A 27,412-nucleotide genomic window follows, 5' to 3' on the forward strand; every position below is an offset into this window, starting at 1 on the left:
TCTCTTAGAGAATTATTGCCCCTGCCTTTCCCACATATGGGGGTGGGGGTCGCATTTCCTCCCGAATCCCTGCAAGCACACTACTTCGGACCAGTTTCAAACCCCTCATTAATGAAGGGGCCTTTCTTTATTTTGTCTTCAAAGGGGAATCTTCACACCCAACAACTGAAATGTGCCATTGTGCTAAGTACCTTGCCTTCCCTCGCAGGGCCTTCCAGGAAAAATCCAACGCCTCAGAGATCACTTCAGGCCCCTCCCGTCCCCAGACCCTTCCGACTTTGTGCCAGCCATTGCAAGAAAGGCCCAGTCAACTTTATGAGGGAAGCTCTTCCTTCCCCAAACTTACAGCCCCACCCCTGCACTCTCCAGACTTGCTCAAGAGGATGTTTTCCTCCCTCCTCCTGTGGAAGTCCACCTGGGGCAGAGACCCCACTCATCCAGTGAAGGGGCTGGACCTCTCCATGCTAGGAGAAAACTCTATCCCCCTTGTTGATCTCAGAATACTTCCAAGGGTTTTGAACTTCTTCCCCTGCATTCTTTAGAGAACCCTCTCATTCTCCTGTTCAGAGGAATACTCCAGCTTGTCTGTTCTGGAGGAAATCCCCGCAAGACCCTTTCCACACCCCATTTTAGTCGTGCAGGCACAGTTTGGAACCAAAATTCACCGTTCTGTCTCTTTTCACTCCTTACTCTCTAAGTTTTCTTATATATGTTGTCTTCTCTTTGATCTCCTAGCAAAACTTGGGGGTTGAGGGTGCTTAAATATTTACCATTACTCTCCTGGGTGCTGCAGCCAGGAGCCCTCTGCATTTCCTTCCTGTGCTCCCTGCTGGCCAGGCTCCACTTAACCCGTGCTTGCAGCATCCCGCCTTTCCTGGCTGGCCTTCCTCACGTTAGAATGAGGTTGCTGCAGCACAGAACTTAAACCCCTAGGGAAGTCACAGGACTGTTTTAGGTCTTTTGTTAGGTCTTAAAGAAGGGAAGTGTGGGTGGGGCAGTGTGTGAGGCAGTGGTGGTGAAGTAGAAATTTTCTTGGGCTCTCCCTTTACCTTCAAGCCTGCAGAGATTTTTCTCGGAAACTCCGTAGCCCTAGCTTTACTTGTTTTCCTCCCAAAGCTGCCATTTTTGACAACTTTTTGTAAAGTAAAATTAGTTTAGCAAGAAGAATGCACAAAGCTTTCTCGACCTCCTCTGAAGGAGTTTAGTGAAACTCTGAACAGAGTTCAGCCTTAATAGGTTTTGTTACTGCTTCTTCCTCCTCCTGCCAGCTAATGGTGTTTAGCAGTCTGGTGAGTGCAGCTGCCTGACTGGCTGGCTGCAGCTTCCCTAACGTTGCCAATACAAACTTTCTAAGAGGAAGAGTACTCTGTTGTAACTGATTACTGCTTGAAGGAGTCGGAGGAATAGCTACATTTCTCCTGAGTATTAGTTGTGTTGCAGAAAGTGAATGACTCTGTAATTCACTGTATAATGGAGCTTTGTTACTCATCAGAGCTAAAGAAAACTATGCAGGTGGAAATAATATTTTTCCCCAACAAACATTTAAGTCACAGAATTTTATAGTTCCGAGAAATCATAGATGGAAATCATTGAATTCAATCCCTTTTTACAGCCAAGAAAATCGATGCTTAGCATGCCTATTGTTTGTCTAGGATTGCACAACTATTTAGAAGCAGATCTGCAAAATGTTCCTGAATTTCTGAACAACAAAAGCCTTTTAAAATGGCTCTGATGCTCAGAAGGAGCAAACAAACAACGCCCCCGCCCCCTCCAAAAAGAAAACCCCACTAGCAAATATACAAATTAAACATGTTTGATTGATTGATTAATTTGGCTTTGATTGAATAGAAAGGTTATATGACCCTAGATATTTTTAACATCTTCATTTTGATTTTAGTTTTTTTCTTGTCTATTTCCTTTTACATTTACATGGTTCAAGTTCAAGACTGTATAAAATGATATACTCAGAGAAGTGTTGCTTCCAGGCTCAAAACTATTTCCCACCTATACTCATCTGCTTTAAGAAACCATTTTCACTGATTTTGATACAAACAGATACACAAACTCTCTGTCACATACCACACAACACACACATATATATATATATCTGTTTTTATGAAATAGGTAGTATATAAGCCATTCTGCATCTTGCTTTTCTTCGTTCAGTATGTCCTGGAGATCACTCTGTATCTATTAAAACTGGCATCTTTTCCCCCAACTTTTTAAATGAGATTTTTCAAACATACAGAGTACTTAGAAGAATAGTTCAATGAATACTGACCTATAACCCATGACCATGTACATTAATTTGATTTATCTCTATGTGTGTGTATGTTTATGTATAATTTTTTTTTTTTTTTGCTAAAAAGTGAAAGAAAATTGACATAATGATACTCCACCTGTAAGTACTGCAGCGTGTGTCTTCTAAAAATAAGGATATTAGCTGGGCATGATGACAGGTGCCTGTAATTCCAGCTACTTGGGGGACTGAGGCAAGAGGATTGCTTGAGCCCAGGAGTTTGAGGCTGTAGTGTGCTGTGAGCACACTTGTGAATACCCCTGCACTTCAGCCTGGGCGACTCAGTGAGACCCTGTCTCTGAAATAAGTAAATAAATAAATAAAATTAAAAAATAAGGAGATTGTCCGTATAACCCCAATGCCATTATTACACCTAAGATAATTGATGAGAAATTCTTAATATTTAGTTCATATTCAAGTTTTTCTGGTTGCCCCAAACATGGATTCCATAGTTAACTTTTTCAAACCAGGATCCAGTCAAGGTTTATATGTTGCCTTTAATTATTTGATTGATAGGTCTTTGTAGTTTATTTTAATATAGAGCAGTTTTTTGTTTTTTTTTTTTTTTTTTAATTCCCACAATGTTCCCTTTTTTTCCTCAGTTGGTTTTGGTCAGTTCATACACTCATGTCACCATCACCCAGATCAAGATTTAGAACACTTCCATCACCCCTTGCAATTCCCTTGTTCCCCTTTCAGGTCCATTCCAGACAGAACTGCTTTTCAGAGAGAAATAAGTATATGAGGTGATGAAAATGTTAATTAGCTTGAATTAATCATTTCACAGTGTGTATACATGTAGCAAAACATCACTTTGTACAGTGTAAATGTATGTAAATTTTGACAAAAAAGAATGGATAAATATGTTGTAGTATACACAATATGTGTTGTAGTATACACATACGCTACTCCACAATTCAAAGGAACTACTGATAGGACCAACAACATGGATGAATCTCAAGAACATGCCGAGCAAAAGAAGTCAGATACTAAATATCACACACTATGTGGCTCCAATGTGAAGTTTAAGTACTGGCAAACTAATCTATAGTGATAGATATCGGAATAGTGTACACACACACACCCTCACACACACACCTACCACATTTTCTTCATTCATTCATTCACTGATGAACATTTAGGTTGCTTCCATATCATGAGTATGGTGAATAATGCTGCAATGAATATGAGAGTGTGGATCTCTTCCGTATACTGATTTCCTCTGGATACATACCCAGAAGTGAGATTGCTGGATTATATGGTAGTTTAATTATTTGAGGAAATTTTTCTTTTTTTAAATTATTTGAGGAAATATACTTTTTATTATGGCTCTTCTAATTTACATTTCTACCAATGGTGTACAAGGGTTCCCCTTTCTCCACATTCTTTCCAACACTGACAATATAATAAATAGTAGTCGTTCTAACATGTGCGAGGGGATATCTTATTATAGTTTTGATTTGCATTTCTCTGATGGTTAGAGATGGTGAGCAACTTTTCATACACCTGTTGTCCGTTTGAGATACCTAGTCAGACCTCTTGCCCATTTTTAAAATTAGGTTTTTTGTTTTCTTGCTATTGAGTTGTTTGGGTCCTTACATATTTTGGATATTAACCTCTTATCAGATTTTCTCCCATTGTGTATGTTTTCTTTACTGTTGGTTGTTTTCTTTGCTGTGCAGAAGCTTTCTACTCTGATGCTGTCCATTTTCTTGTTGATGGTTGTTTGGCTTGTTTCCAGGTTATGGTTGTTACTGGATAATACTACTATGAATATTTATTCTTGTAAAAATCTTTTTGTGAACACTACCTTTTGAAGATACTTGGCTCAGATATAGAATAGTTCATGTTGTATTATTGCCTGATTTTTCTTCTTTTTGTGGTGACATTCATTGTTTTCCCAATTTCTGTAAACTGGAAACTAGGTGTTATCTCTAATTGCCTGTTGAAAGTGTGCAATCTTATTCTTCTCTATCCCTTCCATGCTTATTTTTTGCTGAAATTTTGTGTTAGTGGTAATCTCATCTGTGTTATACTTAAGTAATATGAAAGTAAAAACAGAAAGGTTTGGATGTATAACACAACATTTTATGTTGCTCAACAGAGCCATATGACACGAGAGAAAATATATTGCTAAGAGGAAAGTGTGACTTTTCTCAATGAATCTTTAGAGAATGATATGGTGTGCTAAGTAACTTGTTTTTAAAGAGCATCAAAAGAATTATATTTTCCATCACTTACACTTTAAATCTTTAAAACATGTTATCTTTGATGGGAAGAAGTATTATTGCTGCTTCATCTCTTTTTATATTGAATATTTCAATTTATATGAGCTTATTTGGGAAAATAGAAGGAAGATATTGGAGGTAAAGTAATAGTGTCAATTTGGGATTGCATGTAATTCTCACTTCATCTCATTACCTAGCTCAAACTAATGAGAGCATTGTGGCAGACAGATGTGGGTTCTTTCAATCACTACTCACCTGAACATTTATCTTTGTGATCCTTATCCAGATTCCTGTGGAGTAGTGTCTCAGTCACAGTTAAGCCATAGTTGGTAGTAGATTTTGCTAGAATATAGACTTTAAAAAATTTTAACTATAAAATAGTTCAAATTAGTAGAAAAAAATATACTGAATCCTTTGATACCCCACCCCTCATTTAACAAATGATACATTTTACATGTTTGCTGCAGTTTTGTTTTTAAGAAAGATAATGTTGCATGTAGTTGAGGCCTCCTCTGTACCTTTTACCTCTTCCTGACCGTGTTTTCCTCACTACCTTCCTTAAGATAACTAATATCCTGAAGTTGTAGTGTAGTCTATTTGTTCAGATTTTTGTACTTATTATTAAGTATTTGTGTATGTCTGTGTATAACCTATGCTGTAGTTTTGTTTTTAAATTTTGCACAAATAGTCTCTTACTTTTATGTATCCTTCTGCAGCCTGCTTTTTCTGATTCACTGTTTTGGAGATTTTTCAGTGTTGATTCTTGCAGATCTAGTTCATTTCCTTCGTCATTATAAAACGGTATATGTTTATATTAACAGTGATGTAATTTTTGTTCCTCTCAATGGACTTTTTATTAAATACTAGTAGTTAATGCTTTTTATTATTCAAAACAATGTTTCAATGAATATATTTGCACATATTTCCTAGTATCATTGTGTCTGTGGTTCTCAGGGGTGTATTGTGTGCCCTAGGGAGCATTTTAGAAATTGACTGGATTACTTTTGTTTGTCACAGTGGTTGGGGAGTCCTGTGATATTAATTGTTCGGTATCCTGCATAACTTGAATGTCACATTGAATATGTAGATGAAAAACTTGTTTATAATTACTAGAGATTAATAATGTAATAGCAATTGATAATTATCTTTTATTTATAAACACAAAGTCTTTTTTTTTTTTTTTTTTTTTCTGAGACGGAGTCTTGCTCTGCCGCCCAGGCTGGAGTGCAGTGGCCGGATCTCAGCTCACTGCAAGCTCCGCCTCCCGGGTTTTACGCCATTCTCCTGCCTCAGCCTCCCGAGTAGCTGGGACTACAGGCGCCCCCCTCGACGCCCGGCTAGTTTTTTGTATTTTTTTTTAGTAGAGACGGGGTTTCACCGTATTAGCCAGGATGGTCTCGATCTGCTGACCTCATGATCCGCCCGTCTCGGCCTCCCAAAGTGCTGGGATTACAGGCTTGAGCCACCGCGCCCGGCCAAGTCTTTTTAAAAGGTTTTTAAAACGCATTTTACAGTAATGCAATTGCCATGTAAATTGAGGAAAGAGTATACTTTGGTTTGATACTCTGCTAAGAGTTTACTTTTTTTGGAAAATCATGGTACCAATGGCAATGCTGCTTGTGGTGTTCGAGTTGCTAGTATGGGACACTTATCATCCCACATTTGAAACTGCCCATTTCACATAGATTATGTGTATAGGTGCAAATATATCTTCCAGTTTAGTCTTGCCCAAGCATTTACATGTTAGAAATATGTATTTTCTTATAAAGTATTAACTTGAATTAGGATATTGGTTTATTGTTTAGTTATATGTATAGGTAAGTTGAAAATATTTTGTGTAAAAGGATGATTTTGGGTCTTATAGAATGGTGACCCAGTGCTCTAGGGAGTAGATCTAGAAATGGAACTATTGAGTCTCAGGGTATCCGGTTAGTTTTCTAGAACTGTCATAACAAATTATCACAAATGTGGTTGCTTAAAACAACAGAAATTTATTCCCTCACATTTCTGGAGGCCAGAGTACAAAATAAAAGTGTCAGCAGAACAGTGCTCCTTTCAAAAGCTCTGGGAGAGAATCTTTCCTTGCCTCTTCCAGTTTTTGATGGTTCAAGGCATTCCTTGGATTGTGGCTGCTTAACTCCAATCTCGGATCCTAGAGGTTTCCTTTTCTGTGACTACCAATATCCTTTGTCCTTTAAAAGTGTAGTCTTTTGTTTTCTTCTTCTTGTTAAATGTATTTTGGATACTAAACCTCTATTGGTTTTATGTAATAGAATTTTCAAAGATCGTCTAGTTGAAGTTTATATTTTACTTCGTTTTTGCTTTTTTTAGTACTGCATGTTTTTCATTTTCTAATTTTTTTGTGTCTGGTAAACAAAGAATGCTATTGATTTTTTAATAAGTTTTCTTTATTTTTATTTTTATTTTTTATTATACTTTAAGTTCTAGGGTACATGTGCATAACGTGCAGGTTTGTTACATATGTATACTTGTGCCATGTTGGTGTGCTGCACCCATCAACTTGTCAGCACCCATCAATTCATCATTTATTATTTATTTATTTTTTTTTTTTTTTTTGAGACGGAGTCTTGCTCTGCCGCCCAGGCTGGAGTGCAGTGGCCGGCTCTCAGCTCACTGCAAGCTCCGCCTCCCGGGTTCACGCCATTCTCCTGTCTCAGCCTCCCGAGTAGCTGGGACTACAGGCGCCCGCCTCGTCGCCCGGCTAGTTTTTTGTATTTTTTTTAGTAGAAACGGGGTTTCACCGTATTAGCCAGGATGGTCTCGATCTCCTGACCTCGTGATCCGCCCGTCTCGGCCTCCCAAAGTGCTGGGATTACAGGCTTGAGCCACCGCGCCCGGCCAATTCATCATTTATATCAGGAATAACTCCCAGTGCAATCCCTTCCCCCTCCCCCCTCCCCATGATAGGCCCCGATGTATGATGTTCCCCTTCCCGAGTCCAAGTGATGTCATTGTTCAGTTCCCACCTATGAGTGAGAACATGCGGTGTTTGGTTTTCTGTTCTTGTGACAGTTTGCTAAGATAAAATGATTATTTTACTTGACAAACTTGTATATATTTATTGTGTTACTGATTTTTAAAATTAAGTTTTTATGGAACTATATCATATATTCATAAAGTATACAAATCATAAATGTGTAATCACCAATACTTAGAATATTATCAGAACCCCAGATCGCTCCATTGGGCTGTCTCCCTCCCAGCCACTTCACCTACCCCTGTTCCTTTCCCAAAGGTAACCACATCTTGACTTCTATCACAATATAATTTGAAGTTTTGAAATCTAGCTATATCTATCTATAATCTATTTTGTATGGTATGAACTCTTTTATGTCTAACTAATTTGTGAGAGTTTATCCTTGTAGTTTTTGAGGCAATAGCCCTTTTTTCCCTTCTTAAATGAGTATACCACTATTTATTCATTCTATTGTTGATGGACATTCTTGTTGTTTCTAGTTTGGGGATATTACAAATTGTGCTCCTAGGGGCATTCTTGTATATATCTTTGTTGCTTGCACATTTTTTATTTTAATTTTGAATGCAACATTAAGTAACATGAAATAACATATTATTTCAATAGTTACTTGTATTTTTTATGTGGAAAATCATGTTGCTTGAAAATAGACAGTTTTGACTTCCATAGTACCATCCTTTTTCTGTCTTTTTTTTTTTTTTTTTGCCTTGTCTTTATGTTGATGGCTAGAATTCCTAGTATAGTGTTTAATGTTAGGGATAACAAAGTAGGTATCTTTATCTTTTTTTCTGATTTTAAATTATGTTTCTGAAGTTTCACCAGTATTAGATCAAATCCTATGAAATTGCTGATAATGGGCCACTATTTTTTTTTTTTTTTTTTTTTTTTTTTTGAGACGGAGTCTCGCTCTGCCGCCCAGGCTGGAGTGCAGTGGCCGGGTCTCAGCTCACTGCAAGCTCCGCCTCCTGGGTTTACGCCATTCTCCTGCCTCAGCCTCCCAAGCAGCTGGGACTACAGGCGCCCGCCATGTCGCCCGGCTAGTTTTTTGTATTTTTTAGTAGAGACGGGGTTTCACCGTGTTAGCCAGGATGGTCTCGATCTCCTGACCTCGTGATCCGCCCGTCTCGGCCTCCCAAAGTGCTGGGATTACAGGCTTGAGCCACCGCGCCCGGCCCACTATTTTTGACATAAAAAAAATCAGCCATTTCAAATGTGGTTCAACCTAATAGAATATTGGCTGTAGGGTTTTCATTTATTGAGTTAATAAAGTTGCCTTCTATTCTAATTTTTAAAAATCCCAAATGTTGAGTTATTTTGGATTTTTTTTTCAGTCTAGTGAAATTATTATATAATATTGCTTCCACAGTCTGTAAAAAACAAAAAATGATACTTTTTGGCCGGGCGCGGTGGCTCAAGCCTGTAATCCCAGCACTTTGGGAGGCCGAGGCGGGCGGATCACGAGGTCAGGAGATCGAGACCATCCTGGCTAACACGGTGAAACCCCGTCTCTACTAAAAATACAAAAAACTAGCCGGGCGAGGTGGCGGGCGCCTGTAGTCCCAGCTACTGGGGAGGCTGAGGCGGGAGAATGGCTGGAACCCGGGAGGCGGAGCTTGCAGTGAGCCGAGATCGCGCCACCGCACTCCAGCCTGGGCGACACAGTGAGACTCCGTCTCAAAAAAAAAAAAAAAAAAAAAAAAAATGATACTTTTTGATGTTGAACTATTCCCATTCCTGTGATAAATTCTTTTAAGTCAGGATGTACATTTTTTACTCTATTTTGCTGGATTTGATTGGCTAATTTTTTATTTAGGATCTTTTATTTGTATTTGTAGAGATATTTTAGCTTTATGAGTCAAATACTTTTTTTCACTTATTTTTAAAACATTTATTTTGAAATATTTCAGACATATGGGAAGTTACAGAGTAACATTTAATGAAAACCTATGTACCCATCCGAGTGAAGTGTCCTGTAAATCTCTGCCGAGTATAATCCCTTTTTCCTTCTTCTTTTTGGCTAATCGGTATCCTGAATTTTGTATTTACCACGCCTCTGCAATTTGCAATATTTTTTCTCATTGTAGTGTCTGCCTTTAAGGCACTTGATTTGCTTCCAGTTGCTATTTAACTGGCATCTCAAAGGTATTGATAATGTTTTAAAATCATTTGGCTCTAAATATTTTATAATTTGTATTATGATTTCTACTTTAGCTTATGAATTATCTAGGATTTGTTTTAATTCCAAGATGCATAAGATTTATGTGTGTGTAACACTCTCCTGTACTCCTACTCTCCCCCCTACATATACATATACATACCCACACATATACATATATATTGTCCTTTATTGTGGTATTTTAATTAATTGCATTGGGGTCATGTATTAGGGTTTTCCAGAAAAACAGAACCAATAGGATATACTATATAGTTATTTAATAGGGAATTTATTATGGGGATTGGCTCACTTGATTATGACGGCTTTGTAGTCCCATGATATGCTGCCTGCAAGCTGTCTGCAAACTGCAGAACCAGAGAAGCTTGGTGATGTAATTCAATCTGAGTACAAAGACCTGAGAACCAGATGTAAGTCTTGGAGTCTGAAGGGTTGAGAATCTGCAGTTCTGTTATCCAAGGGCAGGAAAAGATGGATGTCTGAGCTCAAGGAGATAGAGCACATTTGCCCTTAATCTGCCCTTTTGTTCTATCCTTGCTCTTTACAGATGGTGTAATACCTGCCCACATTGGTGAGGATGGTCTTTTTTCCTCAGTGTGCTAATTCAAATACTAACCTCTTAGGAATAATCCTCACAGACACACCAAGAAATAATGTTTACCAGCTACTTGTGTATCCCTTAACCCGGCGAAGTAGATACATAAAATTAACCATCATAGCCAGTGAACAAGGTCTCTATGATATTATTTTTGTTATTTCCTTTGTGTCCTGATACTTATCCAGTTGTTGTGAATGCTCTCTACTTACTTAATATATAATCTCATTTGTTGGATGTACAGCTCTATCTGTCATTATCACATCAATCTTACTTATTCTGAAATTCAATTCCATATTAAATGTTTTGTCTGTATAATCTACCTGTTTGTAATGGAGAGATATTAAAATCGTCACTATGATTATGTATTTTCACTTTATCCTTGATGTATTTCAGTACACTGTGATGTACAGAGCTGTGGATTTATTTGTTTATTCTCTTTTGCACTGGGTGTATGCTTTCCACTTGAGAATTTAATTTAAGGTTTTCTTTAGTTCTGGAAAATTCTTAGCTATCATATTTTTGAGTATTCTGCTGTTCTCTCCTGTGTTACCTTCTGGCAGTACTATTAGATATGTATTGGAACTTTTATTCTCAATGTTTCTTAAGAGCTTTATTTATTTTTCTTTCTTTTTTTTTTTTTTTTTTTTTGAGGCGGAGTCTTGCTCTGTTGCCCAGGCTGGAGTGCAGTGGCCGGATCTCAGCTCACTGCAAGCTCCACCTCCCGGGTTCCCGCCATTCTCCTGCCTCAGCCTCCCAAGTAGCTGGGACTACAGGCGCCCGCCACCTTGCCCGGCTAGTTTTTTGTATTTTTAGTAGAGACGGGGTTTCACTGTGTTAGCCAGGATGGTCTCGATCTCCTGACCTTGTGATCCGCCCGTCTCGGCCTCCCAAAGTGCTGGGATTACAGGCTTGAGCCACCGCGCCCGGCCTTATTTTTCTTCAAATTTTTCAGGCAGCCCTTGAACCAGAATAGCCTCTCTGGCTCCTAAATGCTTTTTTTTAACATTAAAAAAACTTCTTGTTTTTAGAGAATTCTTCAATATTAAATTTGTACTTAATAATTTAAAATTTATCTTGTCTACTGGGATTTTTACCTTAATTGACTAAATTTTCCAAAATTCTCATTTAGTCTTTTTGACTATCTGCCATTTTTCATTTTTACCAGTATTAATTTCACAATATTTTAGTCTTTTTTCTTTTACTAGATGAAGGATCCTAAATACTGCTTTTAAAATTATTTTTTGATTGTGCAAATTAATTAATTTTCATTTGAAGTGATTTTATTTCCTCGTCAATTTTATTGGTTTTCTTAGTGCTTGGGATGACATTGAAATTGCAGATCAACTTTGGGAGAGTTGAGATCTTCACAATATTGAGTTCATGAACCTATTAATAGTATATTTTTCCATTTATTTAGGTCTTTAGTTTCTTTCAGTGATGTTTGTAGTTTTTGGTATCCATGTCTTATACCTATTTTGTTAAATTTATACTTAAGTAGCTCATGTTTTAAATTTTTAATTTTTTAAATTTTTATTTATTTTCATATTTTGTGGAGATGAGGTCTTGCTATGTTGCCCAGGTTAGTCTTGAACTTGTGGCCTCAAATGATCTTTTTACCTCAGCTTCCCAAAGTGCTGAGATTACGTAAAGGCATGAGCCACTGTGCCTGGCCAGAAGTTCATGTTTTTTTGATGCCACTATAAATGGTATTTTTAAAAATTTTATTTCTAGTGTATAGAAGTAAAATGGAGTTTTATATATTGCCTTTATATTTTGTGACTTTGCTAAATTTCACTATTTTTTCTAGTAGCATATTTTGTAATAGGTCACAACTATGATGTTTGAAAATACATTGTTTTACCTCTTCCTTTTCAACCTGTATGCCTTTTCTTTCATTTCCAAATATCTTTTTTTTGTCCTTCTGCACTGGCTGGAACCTATAGTGCATTGTGGTATAGAAGTGTTGAGAGTGGACATTCTTAACTTTTTGCTGATATTGGGGCAATTATTCAGTCTTTCAGTGTCAAGTATGTTTGATATCAGATTTAGGCTTTTGCATAGATACTCTTTTTCAGTTGAGGAAATTTCCTTCTGAGTTTGCTGAGAACATTTATTATGAATGAGGCTTAAATTTTGTCAAATGCTTTTTTTCCAAACAGAAAATGAATTAAAAGAATTTTGAAGATTTAATGCGATAATATACCTTTTAGAAGTGATTTAATAAGCCTGGTGCAGTGGCACATGCCTGTAATCCCAGTGCTTCGTGAGGCCGAGGTGGGAGGATCACTTGGGCTTAGGAGTTTGAGACCAGTCTGGGCAACATAGTGAGACTCCATCTCTTAAAAAAAAAAAAAAAATTAGGCAGGCATGGTGGCACCTGCTTGTAGTCTTAGCCACTTGAGAGGTTGAGGTGAGAGGATTGCTGGAGTCCAGGAGTTTGATGCCGCAGTGAGCTATGATCACGCCATTCATTGCATTCCAGCCTGGGCAAGAGAGAAAGGCCCCATGTCTTAAAAAAAAAATGACGTACTTACATCCCACAAATTTTGATATGTTGTGTTTTCATTTTTATTAAGCTGGAAGTTTTTTCTAATTTGTCTTATAATTTCTTCCTTGACCTATGAGTGGTTTAGGACCCTATTATTTAATTTCCAAATATTTAGTTTTTTTAAAAAAAAATTTTCCCATTATTGATTTCTAGTTTAATTTCAATGGTTAGATAATATACTCTGTGTGATTTTTAAAAAATATTTATGTCCTTTTATGTTGATTGAGACTTGTTTTTTAACTCACAGTATCATCTATCTTGGTGAATGTTTTTATGTGCCCTTGGAAAAAAATATGTGTATCCTTCTGTTATTGGATGAAGTACTCTGTAAATGTCATTTTGGTCAAATTAGTAAATATTGCTTATATCTTCTATATCTTTAATGATTACTTGACTGCTTATTTTTGTCAGTTATTGAAAGGGAAGTATTGAAATTCAAATGTGTAACTTTGCTTTATTTATATTGATACTGTATAATTAGATGCTATTATATTTAATTTTATGTCTTCTCAGTAAATCAAACTTTTAATCAATATGAAATGTTCCACTTTATCCTTGGTGATTTTTCTCTTTCTGAAGTCTACTTTATGTCTTATTAACATAACTACCCCAGCTTTTATGATTAGTAATTGGATGATAGATCTTTTCCCTCATTTTACTTTTATCCATAGTCTTTATCTTTTTGAAGTTGTAATATTATCCACATGCCATGAAATGTTCTTTTTTTTTTTGATATGGAGTCTTGCCTGTCACCCAGGCTGGTGTGCAGTGGTGCAGTCTTGGCTCACTGTGACCACCGCCTCCTGAGTTCAAGTAATTCTACTGCCTCAGCCTCCTGAGTAGCTAGGATTACAGGTGCCTGCCACCATGCCCAGTTAATTTTTTGTATTTTCGGTAGAGATGGGTTTTCACTATGTTGGCCAGGCTGGTCTTGAACTCCGAACCTCATGATCCGCCTGCCTCATCTTCCCAAAGTGCTGGGATTACGCGTGTGAGCCACCATGCCCGACTGAAATGTTCCTTTTTAAAGTGTACAATTTAGTAAATTTTAGTATATTCACAAAGTGCAAAAATCATTACTAACTTCAGAACATTTTCATCACCATATAAAGAAATCCTGTATCTGTTAGTAGTCATTCCCTATTCTTCCTCTCCCACCAGCCCTTGGATCTAATTTCTGTATCTGTAGATTTGCTTATACTGGACATTTCTATAAATGGAATCAAACAATATGTGGCCTTTTGTGTCTTACTTTTTTTTACTTAGCATAATGCTTTTAAGGTTCAACCCTGTTGTAGCATGTATCAGTACTTTATTTCTTTTTATGGTGAATAATATTTCATTGTACGGACATACCATATTTTGCCTATCCATTAATCAGTTTGTTAGAGTAGACAACCAGAAATGAGCAGGCAGGGTTGCCCTTGGGAAAATAAGTCCTGGATACTCTGCCCACTGACAGTCAGCAAAAAAGACAGCAAAAAAGATTGGCTACACCTCGCCTTGTGCTTTTAACACTTTTTTTCACTTAACATAATGCTTTTAAGGTTCATCCATGTTATAGCATGTAATAGTACTTTATTTCTGTTTATGGCCAAGAAAATAGTTGGATCATAGTTTTGAATCCATTCTGCCAATCTAACTTTTGGTTGTTTAGTCAATTTATCTTTAATGTAACCATAGATAAGATTTACTTGTATCATTTTGTCATCTGTTTTCTGTGACTATTTTGTCTATTCCTCCATTATGGCTTTTTTGTGTTGTTTATTTTTAGTGTACCACTTACATTTTCTTTTTTTTTTTTTTTTTTAGCTGTATTTTAAAGAAAGTTACTTTCTTAGTGCTTGTCTGGGGTTTACAATTAGCATCTTAATTTATAATCTATTATGGGTTAATACTAACTTATTTTCACTGTTACATAAAACCTTTGCTTCTATTTTGTTCTATTCTCCCTCCCTTTATATTATTCTCATACAAATTACATTTTTATAAATATAAGTTTATACATTTTATAAACAATTACAAAACCAGTACAGTTTTATAATTGTTGCTTTCTGTAATTGTCTTTGAAATAAAATAAGAGAAATGAGAGAGAAATGCATTTATACTGTTTTTATATTTACTCTATATAGTTTCATTTACTGGTGCTCTTTTTTTAATGTGGATATGAGCCTATGTCTAGTATCCTTTCATTTCAACCTGAAAGATTCTCTGTAAGTATTTTTGATAGGGAAGTTCTGCTAGTGATGAGCTATCTAAGTTTTTGTTTATTTGGGAATCACTTAGTTTTACTTCCTTTTTGAAAGAAAATTTTTGTGGGTATTGAATTATTGTTTGAAAGTTTTCTTCTGTCAGCACTTTGAGTCAGTTATCACTCTTCCTACTGGCTTCATGTTTCTGATGAGAAATCAGCCATTAATCTTACTGAAGATTATTGCTGCCTGCTGAATCACTTCTCTCTTGTTGTTTTCAAGATTCTCTCTTCTTGAGAGTTCATTGGATTCTCCTCGTTTCTTTTTCTTTTTTTTTTTGAGATGGAGTCTTGCTCTGTTGCCCAGGCTGGTGTGCAGTGGTGCAGTCTCATCTCACTGCCACCTCTGCCTCCTGGGTTCAAGCGATTCTCCTGCCTCAGCCTTTTAAGTAGCTGGGATTACAGGAATGTGCCACCATGCCCAGCTAATTTTTGTGTTTTTAGTAGAGATGGGGTTTCACCATGTTGGCGAAGCTGGTCTTGAACTCCTGACCTCAGGAGATCTGCCCATGTGGGCCTCCCAAAGTGCTGGGATTCCAGGCGTGAGCCACCATGCCTGTATGGATTCTCTTCTTTTGAAAGTTTATTAGGTGCACAGGTTGGATTTCTTTGATCTTTTAAAAACTTAAAAATTTTTTTTTCTGTAGAGTGAGGATCTCACTATGTTGCCCAGGCTGGTCTTGAACTCCTGGCCTCAAGTTATCCTCCCTTGATTTCTTTTAGCTTATTTGATTTTTTGATTGGTTTTCTTTAAAGATCAGAAGATTTCATACATCATTTCTTGTGATATCCTTTCTGAGGCTCCCATTATATTTATTTTACTGTGCTTGGTGATATCCCACAGGTCTTAAACTCTGTTCATTTTTCCTTCTGTTAATCAGACTAGATAATCTTAATTGACATATTTTCAAGTTCCCTTATTCTTTTTTCTGACAGCTCATATCTCCTCTTGAACTTCTCTAGTGAATTTTTAATTTAATTTTGGCACTTTTTTAACTCTAGAATTTTTATTTGGTTCTGTTAAAAATTTTTATCTTTTTGCTGATATTTCTTTTTGATGAGATAGCATTGCCATACTTTCATTTAGATCATTAGGCAAGATTTCCTTTAGTTCTTTGTTTTATTTATAATAGATTTCAGATCTTTGTTTAGTAAGCCCAACTTCTGGGCTTCCTCAGGGACAGTTTTTATTGACTGCTCTTTTTTCTTTTCTTCCCCCTCCCCCTTGTATGGGCTGTGCTTCCTATTTCTTTGCATGTTGTAATTTTTGTTGAAAATTGGACTTTTTATTTTATTTATTTATTTTATTTTTATTTTTATTTTTTATTTTTTGAGACAGAGTCTTGCTCTGTCGCCCAGGCTGGAGTGCAGTGGCCGGATCTCAGCTCACTGCAAGCTCCGCCTCCCGGGTTCACGCCATTCTCCCGCCTCAGCCTCCTGAGTAGCTGGGACCACAGGCGCCCGCCACCTCGCCTGGCTAATTTTTTGTATTTTTAGTAGAGACAGGGTTTTGCCGTGTTAGTCAGGATGGTCTCGATCTCCTGACCTCGTGATCCGCCCGTTTCGGCCTCCCAAAGTGCTGGGATTACAGGCTTGAGCCACCGCGCCCGGCCTAAAATTGGACTTTTTAAATTATGTGGGACTGTGTAAATCAGAGCTCCCTCCCTTTCTCCTGAGTTTGTTGTCTGGTATTACTGTTTTTTGTTTAATTAATTTCCTGAACTAACTCTGTAAAAATCTGTAGTCTTTGTCATGTGTAGCCACTGACGGCTTTGCTCAGTTAACTTTACGGTCTCCTAAAGATTGGCCTTCTATTTCCTTAAATGTTTGAACCAAGAGGTCTTTCAGCCATTGTCAAGGTTCTCTGTGTATGTGCTGGGGTATGCTTTCTGTGCCCTGGCAGCCATTTACAACTCTGCCTTAGCCTTCACTTCCAACTTTCTCAAAGCCTCAAGGTCAGCCAGAGATGAAGGGTTATGGCTTTCTCAGGTCATTTCTGGGCACATGAACAGCTTTGCACATGTGCATGCTCTTCTAAATTGCCAAGTCTATGTCATAGCTTGTCAAGGTGATTTAAGTCAACCACCTTGCTAGGTATTTTCTATTTGTCCCGTCTGATTTCCTTTAATTTCCCTTTTCTGGCTTTCTTTTTGGAGAGCTTCTGAGTGTTCTTTTAAGAGATAGCAGAATTTGTAGACTTGTAGATGAAAAAAACAAGTAATGCCTTCTTGCATATGTTACAAATTGGATAGAGACTCAGCAGTTTCCAGTGAGGATAATTAGAGCAGTACTGTCCAGAAAAAAATGTAAGAGCCTCAAATTTGAGTCAAGTATGTAATGTTAAATTTTCTAATAGCTACATTTAAAAAGGTTCAAGTAGTAGGCCAGGTATGGTGGCTTACGCCTGTAATCCCAGCACTTTGGGAGGCCAAGGCAGGCAGATCACAAGGTTAGGAGATCGAGACCATCCTGGCTAACACAGTGAAACCCTGTCTCCACTAAAAATACAAAAAATTAGCCAGATGTGGTGGCGGGCACCTGTAGTCCCAGTTACTCTGGAGGCTGAGGCAGGAGAATGGCGTGAACCCAGGAGGTGGAGTTTGCAGTGAGCCAAGATCGCACCACTGTACTCCAGCCTGGGCAACAGAGTGAGACTCTCTCAAAAAAACCCAAAAAAGTTGAAGAAGTAGTCAAAAGTAATAATATATTTTATTTAAATCAATGTATTCAAAATATCATTTCAACATTCAATTAATATAACAGTTATTAATGAAATATTTTACAGATTTTTTTTACTGAGTCTTAAAAATCCATTTGTATTTTACACTTACAGCCCATTTTAAGTTAGACTACCTGTATCTCTGGGCGTAATTGGCTAGTGCCTACCATTTTGGACAGCACAGATTTAGAGGGAATCTTAAGATGGTTTTAGTTTTAATGAGGCAAAGCAAGAAATGAACCTCGTGGACAGAATGAGATTTGCTAAGGACCCTTATTTTAATGATCAATTGGGAATATATTAGAGCAAAAGTGGAACATAGGGTAACAGGGAGATGGAGTCAAATAGCTAGCAGACAAGATAATTACTATATACAAAAGGATGTGAAGTTCATTTATTCAATGTAATAGTGTGGTAAGATGGCACATGATATGGTTTTTAATCTAATAATTATGATAGTATTAATGAATGTTCTGTCAAGCACTGCTGTAAGCACTTTGAATATATTAACTTATTTAATCTTATGACTCATTTACTTTGTGACCTTAAGTTAGTAGATCACTTTAACTTTCCTGGGGCTCTGTTTGTTTCACATATAAAAAACTCAAAGCTGGACTAGATAACCTCTATGCTTTTTCTTAATATTGAAAGTCTGTATCTTTGGATACAATGATGATGAGAAGAAAATTTTTGTCCTCAGGAAATTTATGATCAAGAGGTGATATGTACCCACTTAATTAAAATGCATGTACACAATAATTTGTACCAAAATTACAAAATGCTACAGAAATTTAAGACCTATTTACTTGCATATAGTAAGTTCATAATAAATGTTTGAATTAGGTTGAATTGAATAATGGTGAATCAAAAGAAGTTTTGTGTAGGAGATATTCATTGATATATGTCTTGGCAGGTGGTAGGAATAAATGAGGAGGAGATGGAATGGAGTAGTAAGGAGTTACTGCTCCTTACATTATATTATATTATGTTACATTATACAGATGATGAAAGAACATGAGTCAAGAAAAGAGAACAATAAAAAATGTAGTTTGGGGCCGGGTGCGGTGGCTCACGCCTGTAATCCCAGCACTTTGGGAGGCCGAGACGGGCGGATCACGAGGTCAGTAGATCGAGACCATCCTGGCAAACACGGTGAAACCCCGTCTCTACTAAAAAAATACAAAAAAACGAGCCAGGCGAGGTGGCGGGCGCCTGTAGTCCCAGCTACTCGGGAGGCTGAGGCAGGAGAATGGCGTAAACCCGGGAGGCGGAGCATGCAGTGAGCTGAGATCCGGCCACTGCACTCCAGCCCGGGCGACAGAGCGAGACTCCGTCTCAAAAAAAAAAAGTACTTTGAATGTGTTGTTGGGAGTGTTGGGTAATATTATACTGGACTCAAATCTTAGAGAGCCTTTAATATTCTGCTAAGGGTGTAGTTGATCACTGGCAATAGAATATGGTAGGTACTGGAGAGACTGTGCTATGTGTTATTTAATAACCACACATTTTATGCCTATATTTTTTGTCAATCACAATGAGGATAGTTAAGTGCAATTTAATATGTAAAAAGCACTTTATTGGCTAGGAACTTTCAATTTATTAGCTTTGAAACTTTGTCATATTGCTTTTGATGAAGGCATCTGTGAACTGTGATTTTGGGTGGTAGAAGTCAGATTTGTGGTTTTTATCGGTGGTTTTTTTTATTCTCTAATATAATGTTTTATTTCTGCTGAGTGTTAATCCTTTGTGATTAAATGATACTGAATAACTTTATGTCAGCATTCAGCATAAAGTGGGAGCCTCAGGCTGACTGTTTAAAACTATTAGTGTGTGTCCCAAGAGCTAGTACATAAACTTCAAATGTGGCACAAGTAACCAAATGGAAAATCGTAGTTTTCTCAGAGGGATGGAAGTTATAAAAGCATTTCATTTAACTCTGTAAACACTAGTCTCTCTCTGTCCCTCTCTCTCTCTTTATTTGTGAGTATTTTTTATTAGGTTAGCAGACTAATGTTTTTATGTAATATTTGACAATAAGTTATTTTAGTAGGATAGTTCAGGGAATTTATAAAGCAGTTACATCCATTTTATCTAATTTCTTTCAGGTAACTTGCCCAGGAGTCGTGCTTAAAGACAAAGAGGACATCTATCTTAGCATCTGTGTGTTTGGCCAATACAAAAAGACACAATGTGTCCCAGCCACTTTTCCACTGGTCTTCAATGCCAGAATGGTGTTTGAAAAGGTGAGTTCAAATATCAGATCAAGTATTAGCAAACAAAAAAATCAAAGTGGTTCCAATTTTTGAATAAAAGCCCATAACAGAAATTATTACTGGTGACTGTGTGCTTTGGTTTAATTCAAAAGGACATTTGTAACTTAAGTCTGGAAGCTTGAAAATTTGCATTAAATATGCATTGAATCACTTGCCTTTTTTTCTTTGATTGGCTTATTCCTAAAATGGATTTAGTGGACTTTATGTAACATAGAATCTTGATTTCTAAATAATGATTTTCTTTTTTTTTTTTTTTTTTTTTTGAGGCGGAGTCTCGCTCTGTTGCCCGGACTGGAGTGCAGTGGCCGGATCTCAGCTCACTGCAAGCTCCGCCTCCCGGGTTTACGCCATTCTGCCTCAGCCTCCCGAGTAGCTGGGACTACAGGCGCCCGCCATCTCGCCCGGCTAGTTTTTGTATTTTTAGTAGAGACGGGGTTTCACCGTGTTAGCCAGGATGGTCTCGATCTCCTGACCTCGCGATCTGCCCGTCTCGGCCTCCCAAAGTGCTGGGATTACAGGCTTGAGCCACCGCGCCCGGCCTATTTCTAAATAATGATTTTCATAAAAAGAGAGCAAAGTCATTAATAGATACGAATATATCAGCTGGGCGCGGTGGCTCATGCCTGTAATCCCAGCACTTTGGGAGGCTGAGGCGGGTGGATCACCTGAGGTCAGGAATTTGAGACCAGTCTGGTCAAAATGGGGAAACCCTGTCTCTACTAAAAATACGAAAAATAGCCGTGTGTGGTGGTGCATGCCTATAATCCCAGTTACTCAGGAGCCTGAGGCAGGAAAATTGTTTGAACCTGGGAGGCGAAGGTTGCAGTGAGAGGAGATCGCACCATTTGCACTCCAGCCTGGGTGACAGAGTGAGACTCCATCTAAAAAACAAAGAATATATAGTATTTTACTTATGACTGTTTCTTGGTACTTCCTTCTGTAAGTCTTTTTTTTTCCCCTAAAACTGCTGCTTTTGGTTAATTATTACCAATTGTGTTTCTTACTTTTTAATTTCCTTCTTTCTCATCTTCTTTCCTTTCTTCTCACCTTCCTTTCTTCCCTTATTCCTTCTTTTTCTCCAGAACCTACTCTATTCTGTGGACTTTTCTAGGCACTGAGGACATATGGTAAACAAGGCAAAATCCTCCCCTCTGGGAGCTTTCATTGTAATGGGGGAAACAGACAATAACCAAATAAATATGTGAATAATTTTAGATAGTGATAAGTGCATAAAGAGGGCAATGGGCGGATACGGGGATTTGGGGGATTGTCTGTTGTAAAAGGTGGTCAGAGAAGGCAATAGCATTTAAGCTGAGCCTGAATTATGAGATTATATCACTTTTATTTGAAGATCTAGGAGAAGAGCGTTCTAAGTAGAGGAATAGCAAATATAAAGACTTGTTGAGAATAATCTTGATGCATTGGAGGGACAGCAAGAAGACCTAGTATGATCATGGTAACAGGAGAAAGAATACTAGCAGAGGAAGGTTGGAGACGGAGGCAGCGCAAGCTATAAAGTTTATTTGTAGAATATTTTGTAGTGATGGGAAGCAGAGAGGAACTGACAGTTCTCAATGTCAAAAGTTTCTGTGATTGTGAAAGGAATGATATTTTGGGAATGAGGGGAGAAAAAAATATTCATACATATCATCTTTCCTGCCTCTCCATATACCTTTTCACTGTAGGTGTTCCCGGAAGCAGTAGATCCTGGAGATGTGGTTACACAGCTTGAATGTAAGTTTTTTAACTTTTTAATTCCTGATTCTAAGACATTTTAGGATTTATTATCCTTATGATCTTTAATCTTGGGTTAAATAAAAGTTTAAAAGGGGTTAGTAGAACTTAAAAAATCTTGAGCTGAGACTTTTTAATACTTTTTAGAATTTCAGAATATTTCTGGAAATAATAAAAGATGTATATGCTGCAGAGAGGCTGAGAATTATTTTTTTTGTGTGTGTTTGGTTTATGGAAAACAGACTTATTTAAACTTTTTATTGATTAAGATGATATGGGATGTTTGTGATATAATGATAGAGATTCATGTTAGGTGAGATTTTGCCCTGCAAACAGAAGTATGTCTTAAATTTCAGTGTATTTCAAGTCAAGAGAGTGAATAAGATCAAAGTAATGATAGCTTAAAATATATGCTTTTGGACTTTACATTGTATTCATTACGTTAATAAATTATTTGAAAAATACATTTTTCCAAGGCTCTGCGTAACAAGTAAATTCTTCAAAGTACTCAGAATCAACTATAAAAAGATACAGCTATTTGTGAGAGCAGCAGTGCAAGAGTGTACACTTTTTAAGCTCTGGGTGTTAAATGAAAAGCTCTGTTAATTTATCTTTGTAATTAGAAAGGGCTCTGGGATCACCAGATTGATGTAATGTATAACTGTGGCTCAAAAGGCCAGTAAAATTGAGCATAATCATTATTATTTCCTTTCCATTTGGCCTCCCCTGTTGGTCCCATTGCGACTCTAGCAATGTAGAAACATGTAGCCTGGAACGTGCAAGAATCTGGGTATATAGGGAGGAAAAATCTGGCCCATTGTCTATCTCATGGAGCTTATAGTTTAGTGACTCTTCTCCAAATAACTCTTTATGGCCAATGTCAATATCTTATTTATTTTGTATAGCTGTTCTAGCCCTTGGTATTATATTTTCCACTGCAACAGACTAGCTAGGTGGCAGTTTGGTGCTACTGGATATATGAATTTTAATATTTACTGAACATCTTGTTCAGTATCTGGGAAATTGTGTATCTTAAAAAAAAGTGAAGATAAACATTTCTCTCATTTTGAAATTCTTCTGTTAAAAAATAATGCCTTTTTTGTCCCATTTGATTTGAAATTTTGAGGTTATAAGAAGTGTACTTAGGGCCGGGCGCGGTGGCTCAAGCCTGTAATCCCAGCACTTTGGGAGGCCGAGACGGGTGGATCACAAGGTCAGGAGATCGAGACCATCCTGGCTAACACGGTGAAACCCCGTCTCTACTAAAAATACAAAAAACTAGCCGGGCGAGGTGGTGGCGCCTGTAGTCCCAGCTACTCGGGAGGCTGAGGCAGGAGAATGGCGTGAACCTGGGAGGCGGAGCTTGCAGTGAGCTGAGATCTGGCCACTGCACTCCAGCCTGGGTGACAGAGCGAGACTCCGTCTCAAAAACAAACAAACAAACAAACAAACAAACAGAAGTGTACTTAGTGGTTATTATTTTTTGGAAATTTTCTTTCTTTGATTTCCCTGATTTTTTTTTTCCTTGGGCTCTCTTCCCAACCACCAGTATTCTACTTTTTCATATCCTTTCTAAATTCATCTTTCTCTGCCCTATCTTCAAATATTAATATTCCACTGGCTTTCTTCTCTGATCTCTTTTTATACTTTGTTTATGGCGTCTCCTTATATAATACTCTCCAAAGACTTGGCTTCATATATTAGCTATCCTCTGATTACTTCCATGTTAGTCTTTATCCCTGACCTCTCTAATGTGCTTTGGGCTCTTTTGTCTTTTACTCCTCCCTTACTATACCGTTTTACAGTCTTTTTTGGTTCCTTAATTTTTAAAAAAATGGATGAGTTTGTAATACCAACACTAAAAGTGGAGAGAATAGAATGTGATGAAGTCCTGTGTATCTGTCACCCAGCGTCAATAATTTTTGGCATTTTGCCAATCTTATTACATGTTCACTCTGCCACCTGAAGAGCATTGCTGGAATATTTAAAAGCAAATCCTATGCATTATGTCATTTCACCATAAATACTTTGGTATGGCCTCTAACAGATAAAGGCTTTAAAAAATATAGAACCGCCATGCTGGTATCACACCTAACAAAATCAGTAATTTCTTAATAAAATCAAACAGTCATAATTCACATTTCCCTAGTTATGCCCAAAGTGTCTTTTTGCAATTGATTTGTTAAAATCAGGTGTGGTTCACACACCATATATGTCGATTTCTCTCTTTTTTCCTGTAGTAGTGTCCTACACTTTTTTTGTTTTTAATACTATGGATTTGTTAGAAAAACTAGGTCATTTAGAATGTCATACAGTTCGGGTTTGGCTGTTGCTTCCTTAAAATGTTGCTTAGATTGTTTATTACTTGTTTTATAAACTGATAATTAGACATAGAGGTTTGATTAGATTCTGGCTTATTTTGTTACTTTGGCAAGAAATCTTCATAGTTGGTGCTGTGTACTTAATGGCATTATGTCAAGTTGCATAAAATATCTGATTGTTTTACATTTAGTCATGCTAAGAATGATAATTTGGCTCCAGACAGCATCAGCCTGATTCCTCCATTATAAGGCGCCTCATCAGCTTTTCATGTAATAGCTGTAGTATCCCTTGAGATCTATTTTTTCCTTATGGGTTGCACATTACTATTTTTCTAATATTGTCATTCTTTTGTATTTATTAGCTAGAATTTTTCTGTAAGAGGAATTTTCCTAATCAGCAATTTTGTTACTTTGAAATACAGTTCCTAGAGGAAAGGCAGGGCAAATCCTTCATTCCCTGCTTCCCTTACTTTATTTAACAGCTTTAGTGAGGTATAATTTATATGTCATAAAATTCACCCATTGTAACTATAGTTAAAATGATATCTAGAAGATTTATACAATTGTGTATCATCATTTTCCAATTTAGAATGTCTCTACCACCCCAAAAAGTTCCTAATGCCTATTTGCAGTCAGTCCCTATGCCTACCTCCCAGTCCCCAGAAACCAATGTATTTTCTGTCTCTCTATATTTGCCTTTTCTAAAAATTTCATCTGAAGACTTATATAATATGTAGTCTTTTTTCTCTGGTTTCTTTTCGTTTAGAGTAATGTTTATCAGAATCATTCATGTTGTTCCACATCCAAGTAGTTCATTCCTTTTTATTGCTGAATAGTATTCTGTTGTATGGAATGTTTCCCTTTCACATTGACTATTTGATAGACATTTGGACAGTTTTCAGTTTTGGGCAATTATGAATCATGTTGGTATGAATATGTGGATATGTGCTGGGTTGTATGCTAAGTATATGTTTAGAATTTTAGGAAACTGTCAACCTGTTTTCCAAATTGCTGTACCATTCTACATTCCCACCAACAATGTATGAATGTTTCAATTTCTCAACATCATCCTCAAGATTTGATATTGTCAGTCTTTTGGATGGTGTGTAACAGTAGCTTATTGTATTTTTCATTTGCAATTTAATAGTAACTAATGATTTTGAACATATTTACATGAGCTTATTAGCTATTCATTTTTTCTTGTAAAATTCTTATTCAAATCTTTTGCCCAGTTTTTCAATGGGTTGTCTTTGTATTGAGTTGTAAGTTTTTCTAAAAAAAATTCCAAATATAAATCCTTTATCAGATATATGATTTGTAAATACTTTTCCCAGTCTGCAGTTTGTCTTTTTATTCTCTCAATGTGTCTTTTGAAAACTGTAAGTTATTAAGTCTAATTTATCAATTTTTAAAATGGTTTTGCTGTCATGTCTATGAAATATTTGCCTAACCCAAGTTCACAAACATTTTCTCCTGTCTTTTCTTCTAGACATTTTATATTTTTATCTCTTGCCTTTAGGCCTATCATATAGTTTGAGTTACATTTTATGTATGGTGTGAGGTAAGGGTGTAGTTTTTTGTTTGTTTTTGATGGATGGCTATCCAGTTGTCTCAGCATCATTTGTTGATACAACTGTCCTTTTCCTCATTTAATCATCTTTGCACCTTTGTTGAAAACCAATTGACTGTAAATGTGGGGGTTTACTTCTAGACTGTCTAGCCTGTTCCACTCATCTGTATGTCTATCCTTATGTCAGTACCACTGTCTTTAACTTTATGGTAAGTTTTGAAGTTATACTGTGTAAGTTCTTCAACTTTGTTTTGACTATTTCTGGGTCCTCTGCATATCATATAAATTTGAGTCAGCTTGTCAGTTTCAACATAAAAGCTGGCTTGGAACTACATAAGAAGAATGTTGAGTAGGAGCAGTGTTGATAGAAATAGTGTTGAATTTAGAGATAAATTTAGGGGAGAACTGCTTTCTTAAACCTATTAAATTTCTGATCTATGAACCTGGTATGTCTTTTCATTTTTTTTTTTTTTTTAGATCTTTAATTTCTCTCAACAATGTTTTAGAGTTTTTAGTATACAGTATGCATTTCTTTTGTTGGATTTATTTCCAAGTATTTTATTATTTTTGATGCTATTATGAATAGAATTGTTTCATTAATTTTATTTTTAAATTCTTGTTTGCTGTATTTTAGAAATAAAATAGATTTTATATATCTTGAACTCTGCACCTGCTAAACATTTTTTAGTTCAGGTAGGTTTTTTATTGTTGTTGTTGTAGATTAATTTTTATATTCAGAATTACATGATCTGAGAATAATGGCAGTTTTACTTTTTTCTTTCCAATCTGTGTACCTTTACTTTCATTTCTCCTCTTCTTCCTCTTCCTCTCCCTCTTCTTCTTTGTCTTCCTCCTCCCTCTCTTGTTCCCTCTCTTCCTGCTCCTGCTCTTCTTCTTCCTCCACTGGCTTGGGCCTTCAGTACAGTGTTGACTAGAAGTGGTAAACATAGACATTCTTGCCTTGTTTCTGATGTTAGGGGAAAAATACTCAGTCTTCCATAAGATGTGAGGTTGGCGGTGGTTTTTCTTGTAAGAGAGATATCCTTTATCAGAAGATCCTCTATGATTTATATAAGATGAAGAGATCTAATCTGGGCTGTTTGAGAGGTTTTATCATGAGTGGGTATTGGATTTTGTCAGGTACATTCTTCCATGTCAAGGTAATCATGTGTTTTTTCCCTTCATTCTGTTAATGTGGTTTATTACATTAATTGATTTTCCAGTGTTAAACAGATATGTCATTTTTGGGATAAATTGTACTTGGTCATAGTATATAGTCCTTTTATATTTTCCCAGAATCGGTTTTATTTTCCCAGAATCAGAATATTAGCAAACTAATAAAATATAAATTCTTGTATATTTTCCCAGAATCAGAATATTAGTTTGCTAATATTTTGTTAATGATTTTTTTGTGTCTCTTTATGAGGACTGTTGGTCTGTAGTTTTATAATTTCATTTTCTTGCTTTGTTATCCAGGTAATACTGGCCTCACATGATAGATTGAGAAATGTTCCCTCTTTCTCTGTTACCTGGAAGAGTTCGTTTAGAATTGGAATTATTTTATCTTCAAATATTTGTTTCAGTTTATCTGCAAAGCCATTTGGGCCTGGGCTTTTCTTTGTGGGAAGGTTTTAAATTACTGTATCAAATTCCTGTTATGTATTTATTTCTTTTTGAGTTAGCTCTGATATTTGTGTCTTCCT

General features: G+C 36.7%; 1 protein-coding gene and 1 long non-coding RNA gene across 7 annotated transcripts in view; one reads left to right on the top strand and one right to left on the bottom strand.

Annotated features, from left to right (window-relative positions):
- The window catches only part of LOC117092619, an 83,064-nt gene extending 82,780 nt beyond the window's left edge, over window positions 1-284 (bottom strand). Inside the window, exon 1 of the long non-coding RNA XR_004440858.1 lies at window positions 192-284. This is a non-coding gene — a long non-coding RNA (uncharacterized LOC117092619). The remainder of the gene's footprint in view (window positions 1-191) is intronic.
- SPATA6 (spermatogenesis associated 6) overlaps window positions 1-27,412 on the top strand; it is a 192,427-nt gene that overhangs the window by 635 nt on the left and 164,380 nt on the right. For all 6 annotated transcript variants that reach the window (XM_033226459.1, XM_033226460.1, XM_033226457.1 and 3 more), the window contains exons 2-3: window positions 19,917-20,054; window positions 21,770-21,818. In XM_033226459.1, the coding sequence (XP_033082350.1) occupies window positions 19,917-20,054; window positions 21,770-21,818 (187 nt within the window). The remainder of the gene's footprint in view (window positions 1-19,916; window positions 20,055-21,769; window positions 21,819-27,412) is intronic.

This window comes from Trachypithecus francoisi, unplaced genomic scaffold, assembly GCF_009764315.1.
Source record: "Trachypithecus francoisi isolate TF-2019V2 unplaced genomic scaffold, Tfra_2.0 Lachesis_group12, whole genome shotgun sequence".
In the NCBI taxonomy this organism is placed as follows: Eukaryota; Metazoa; Chordata; class Mammalia; order Primates; family Cercopithecidae; genus Trachypithecus; species Trachypithecus francoisi.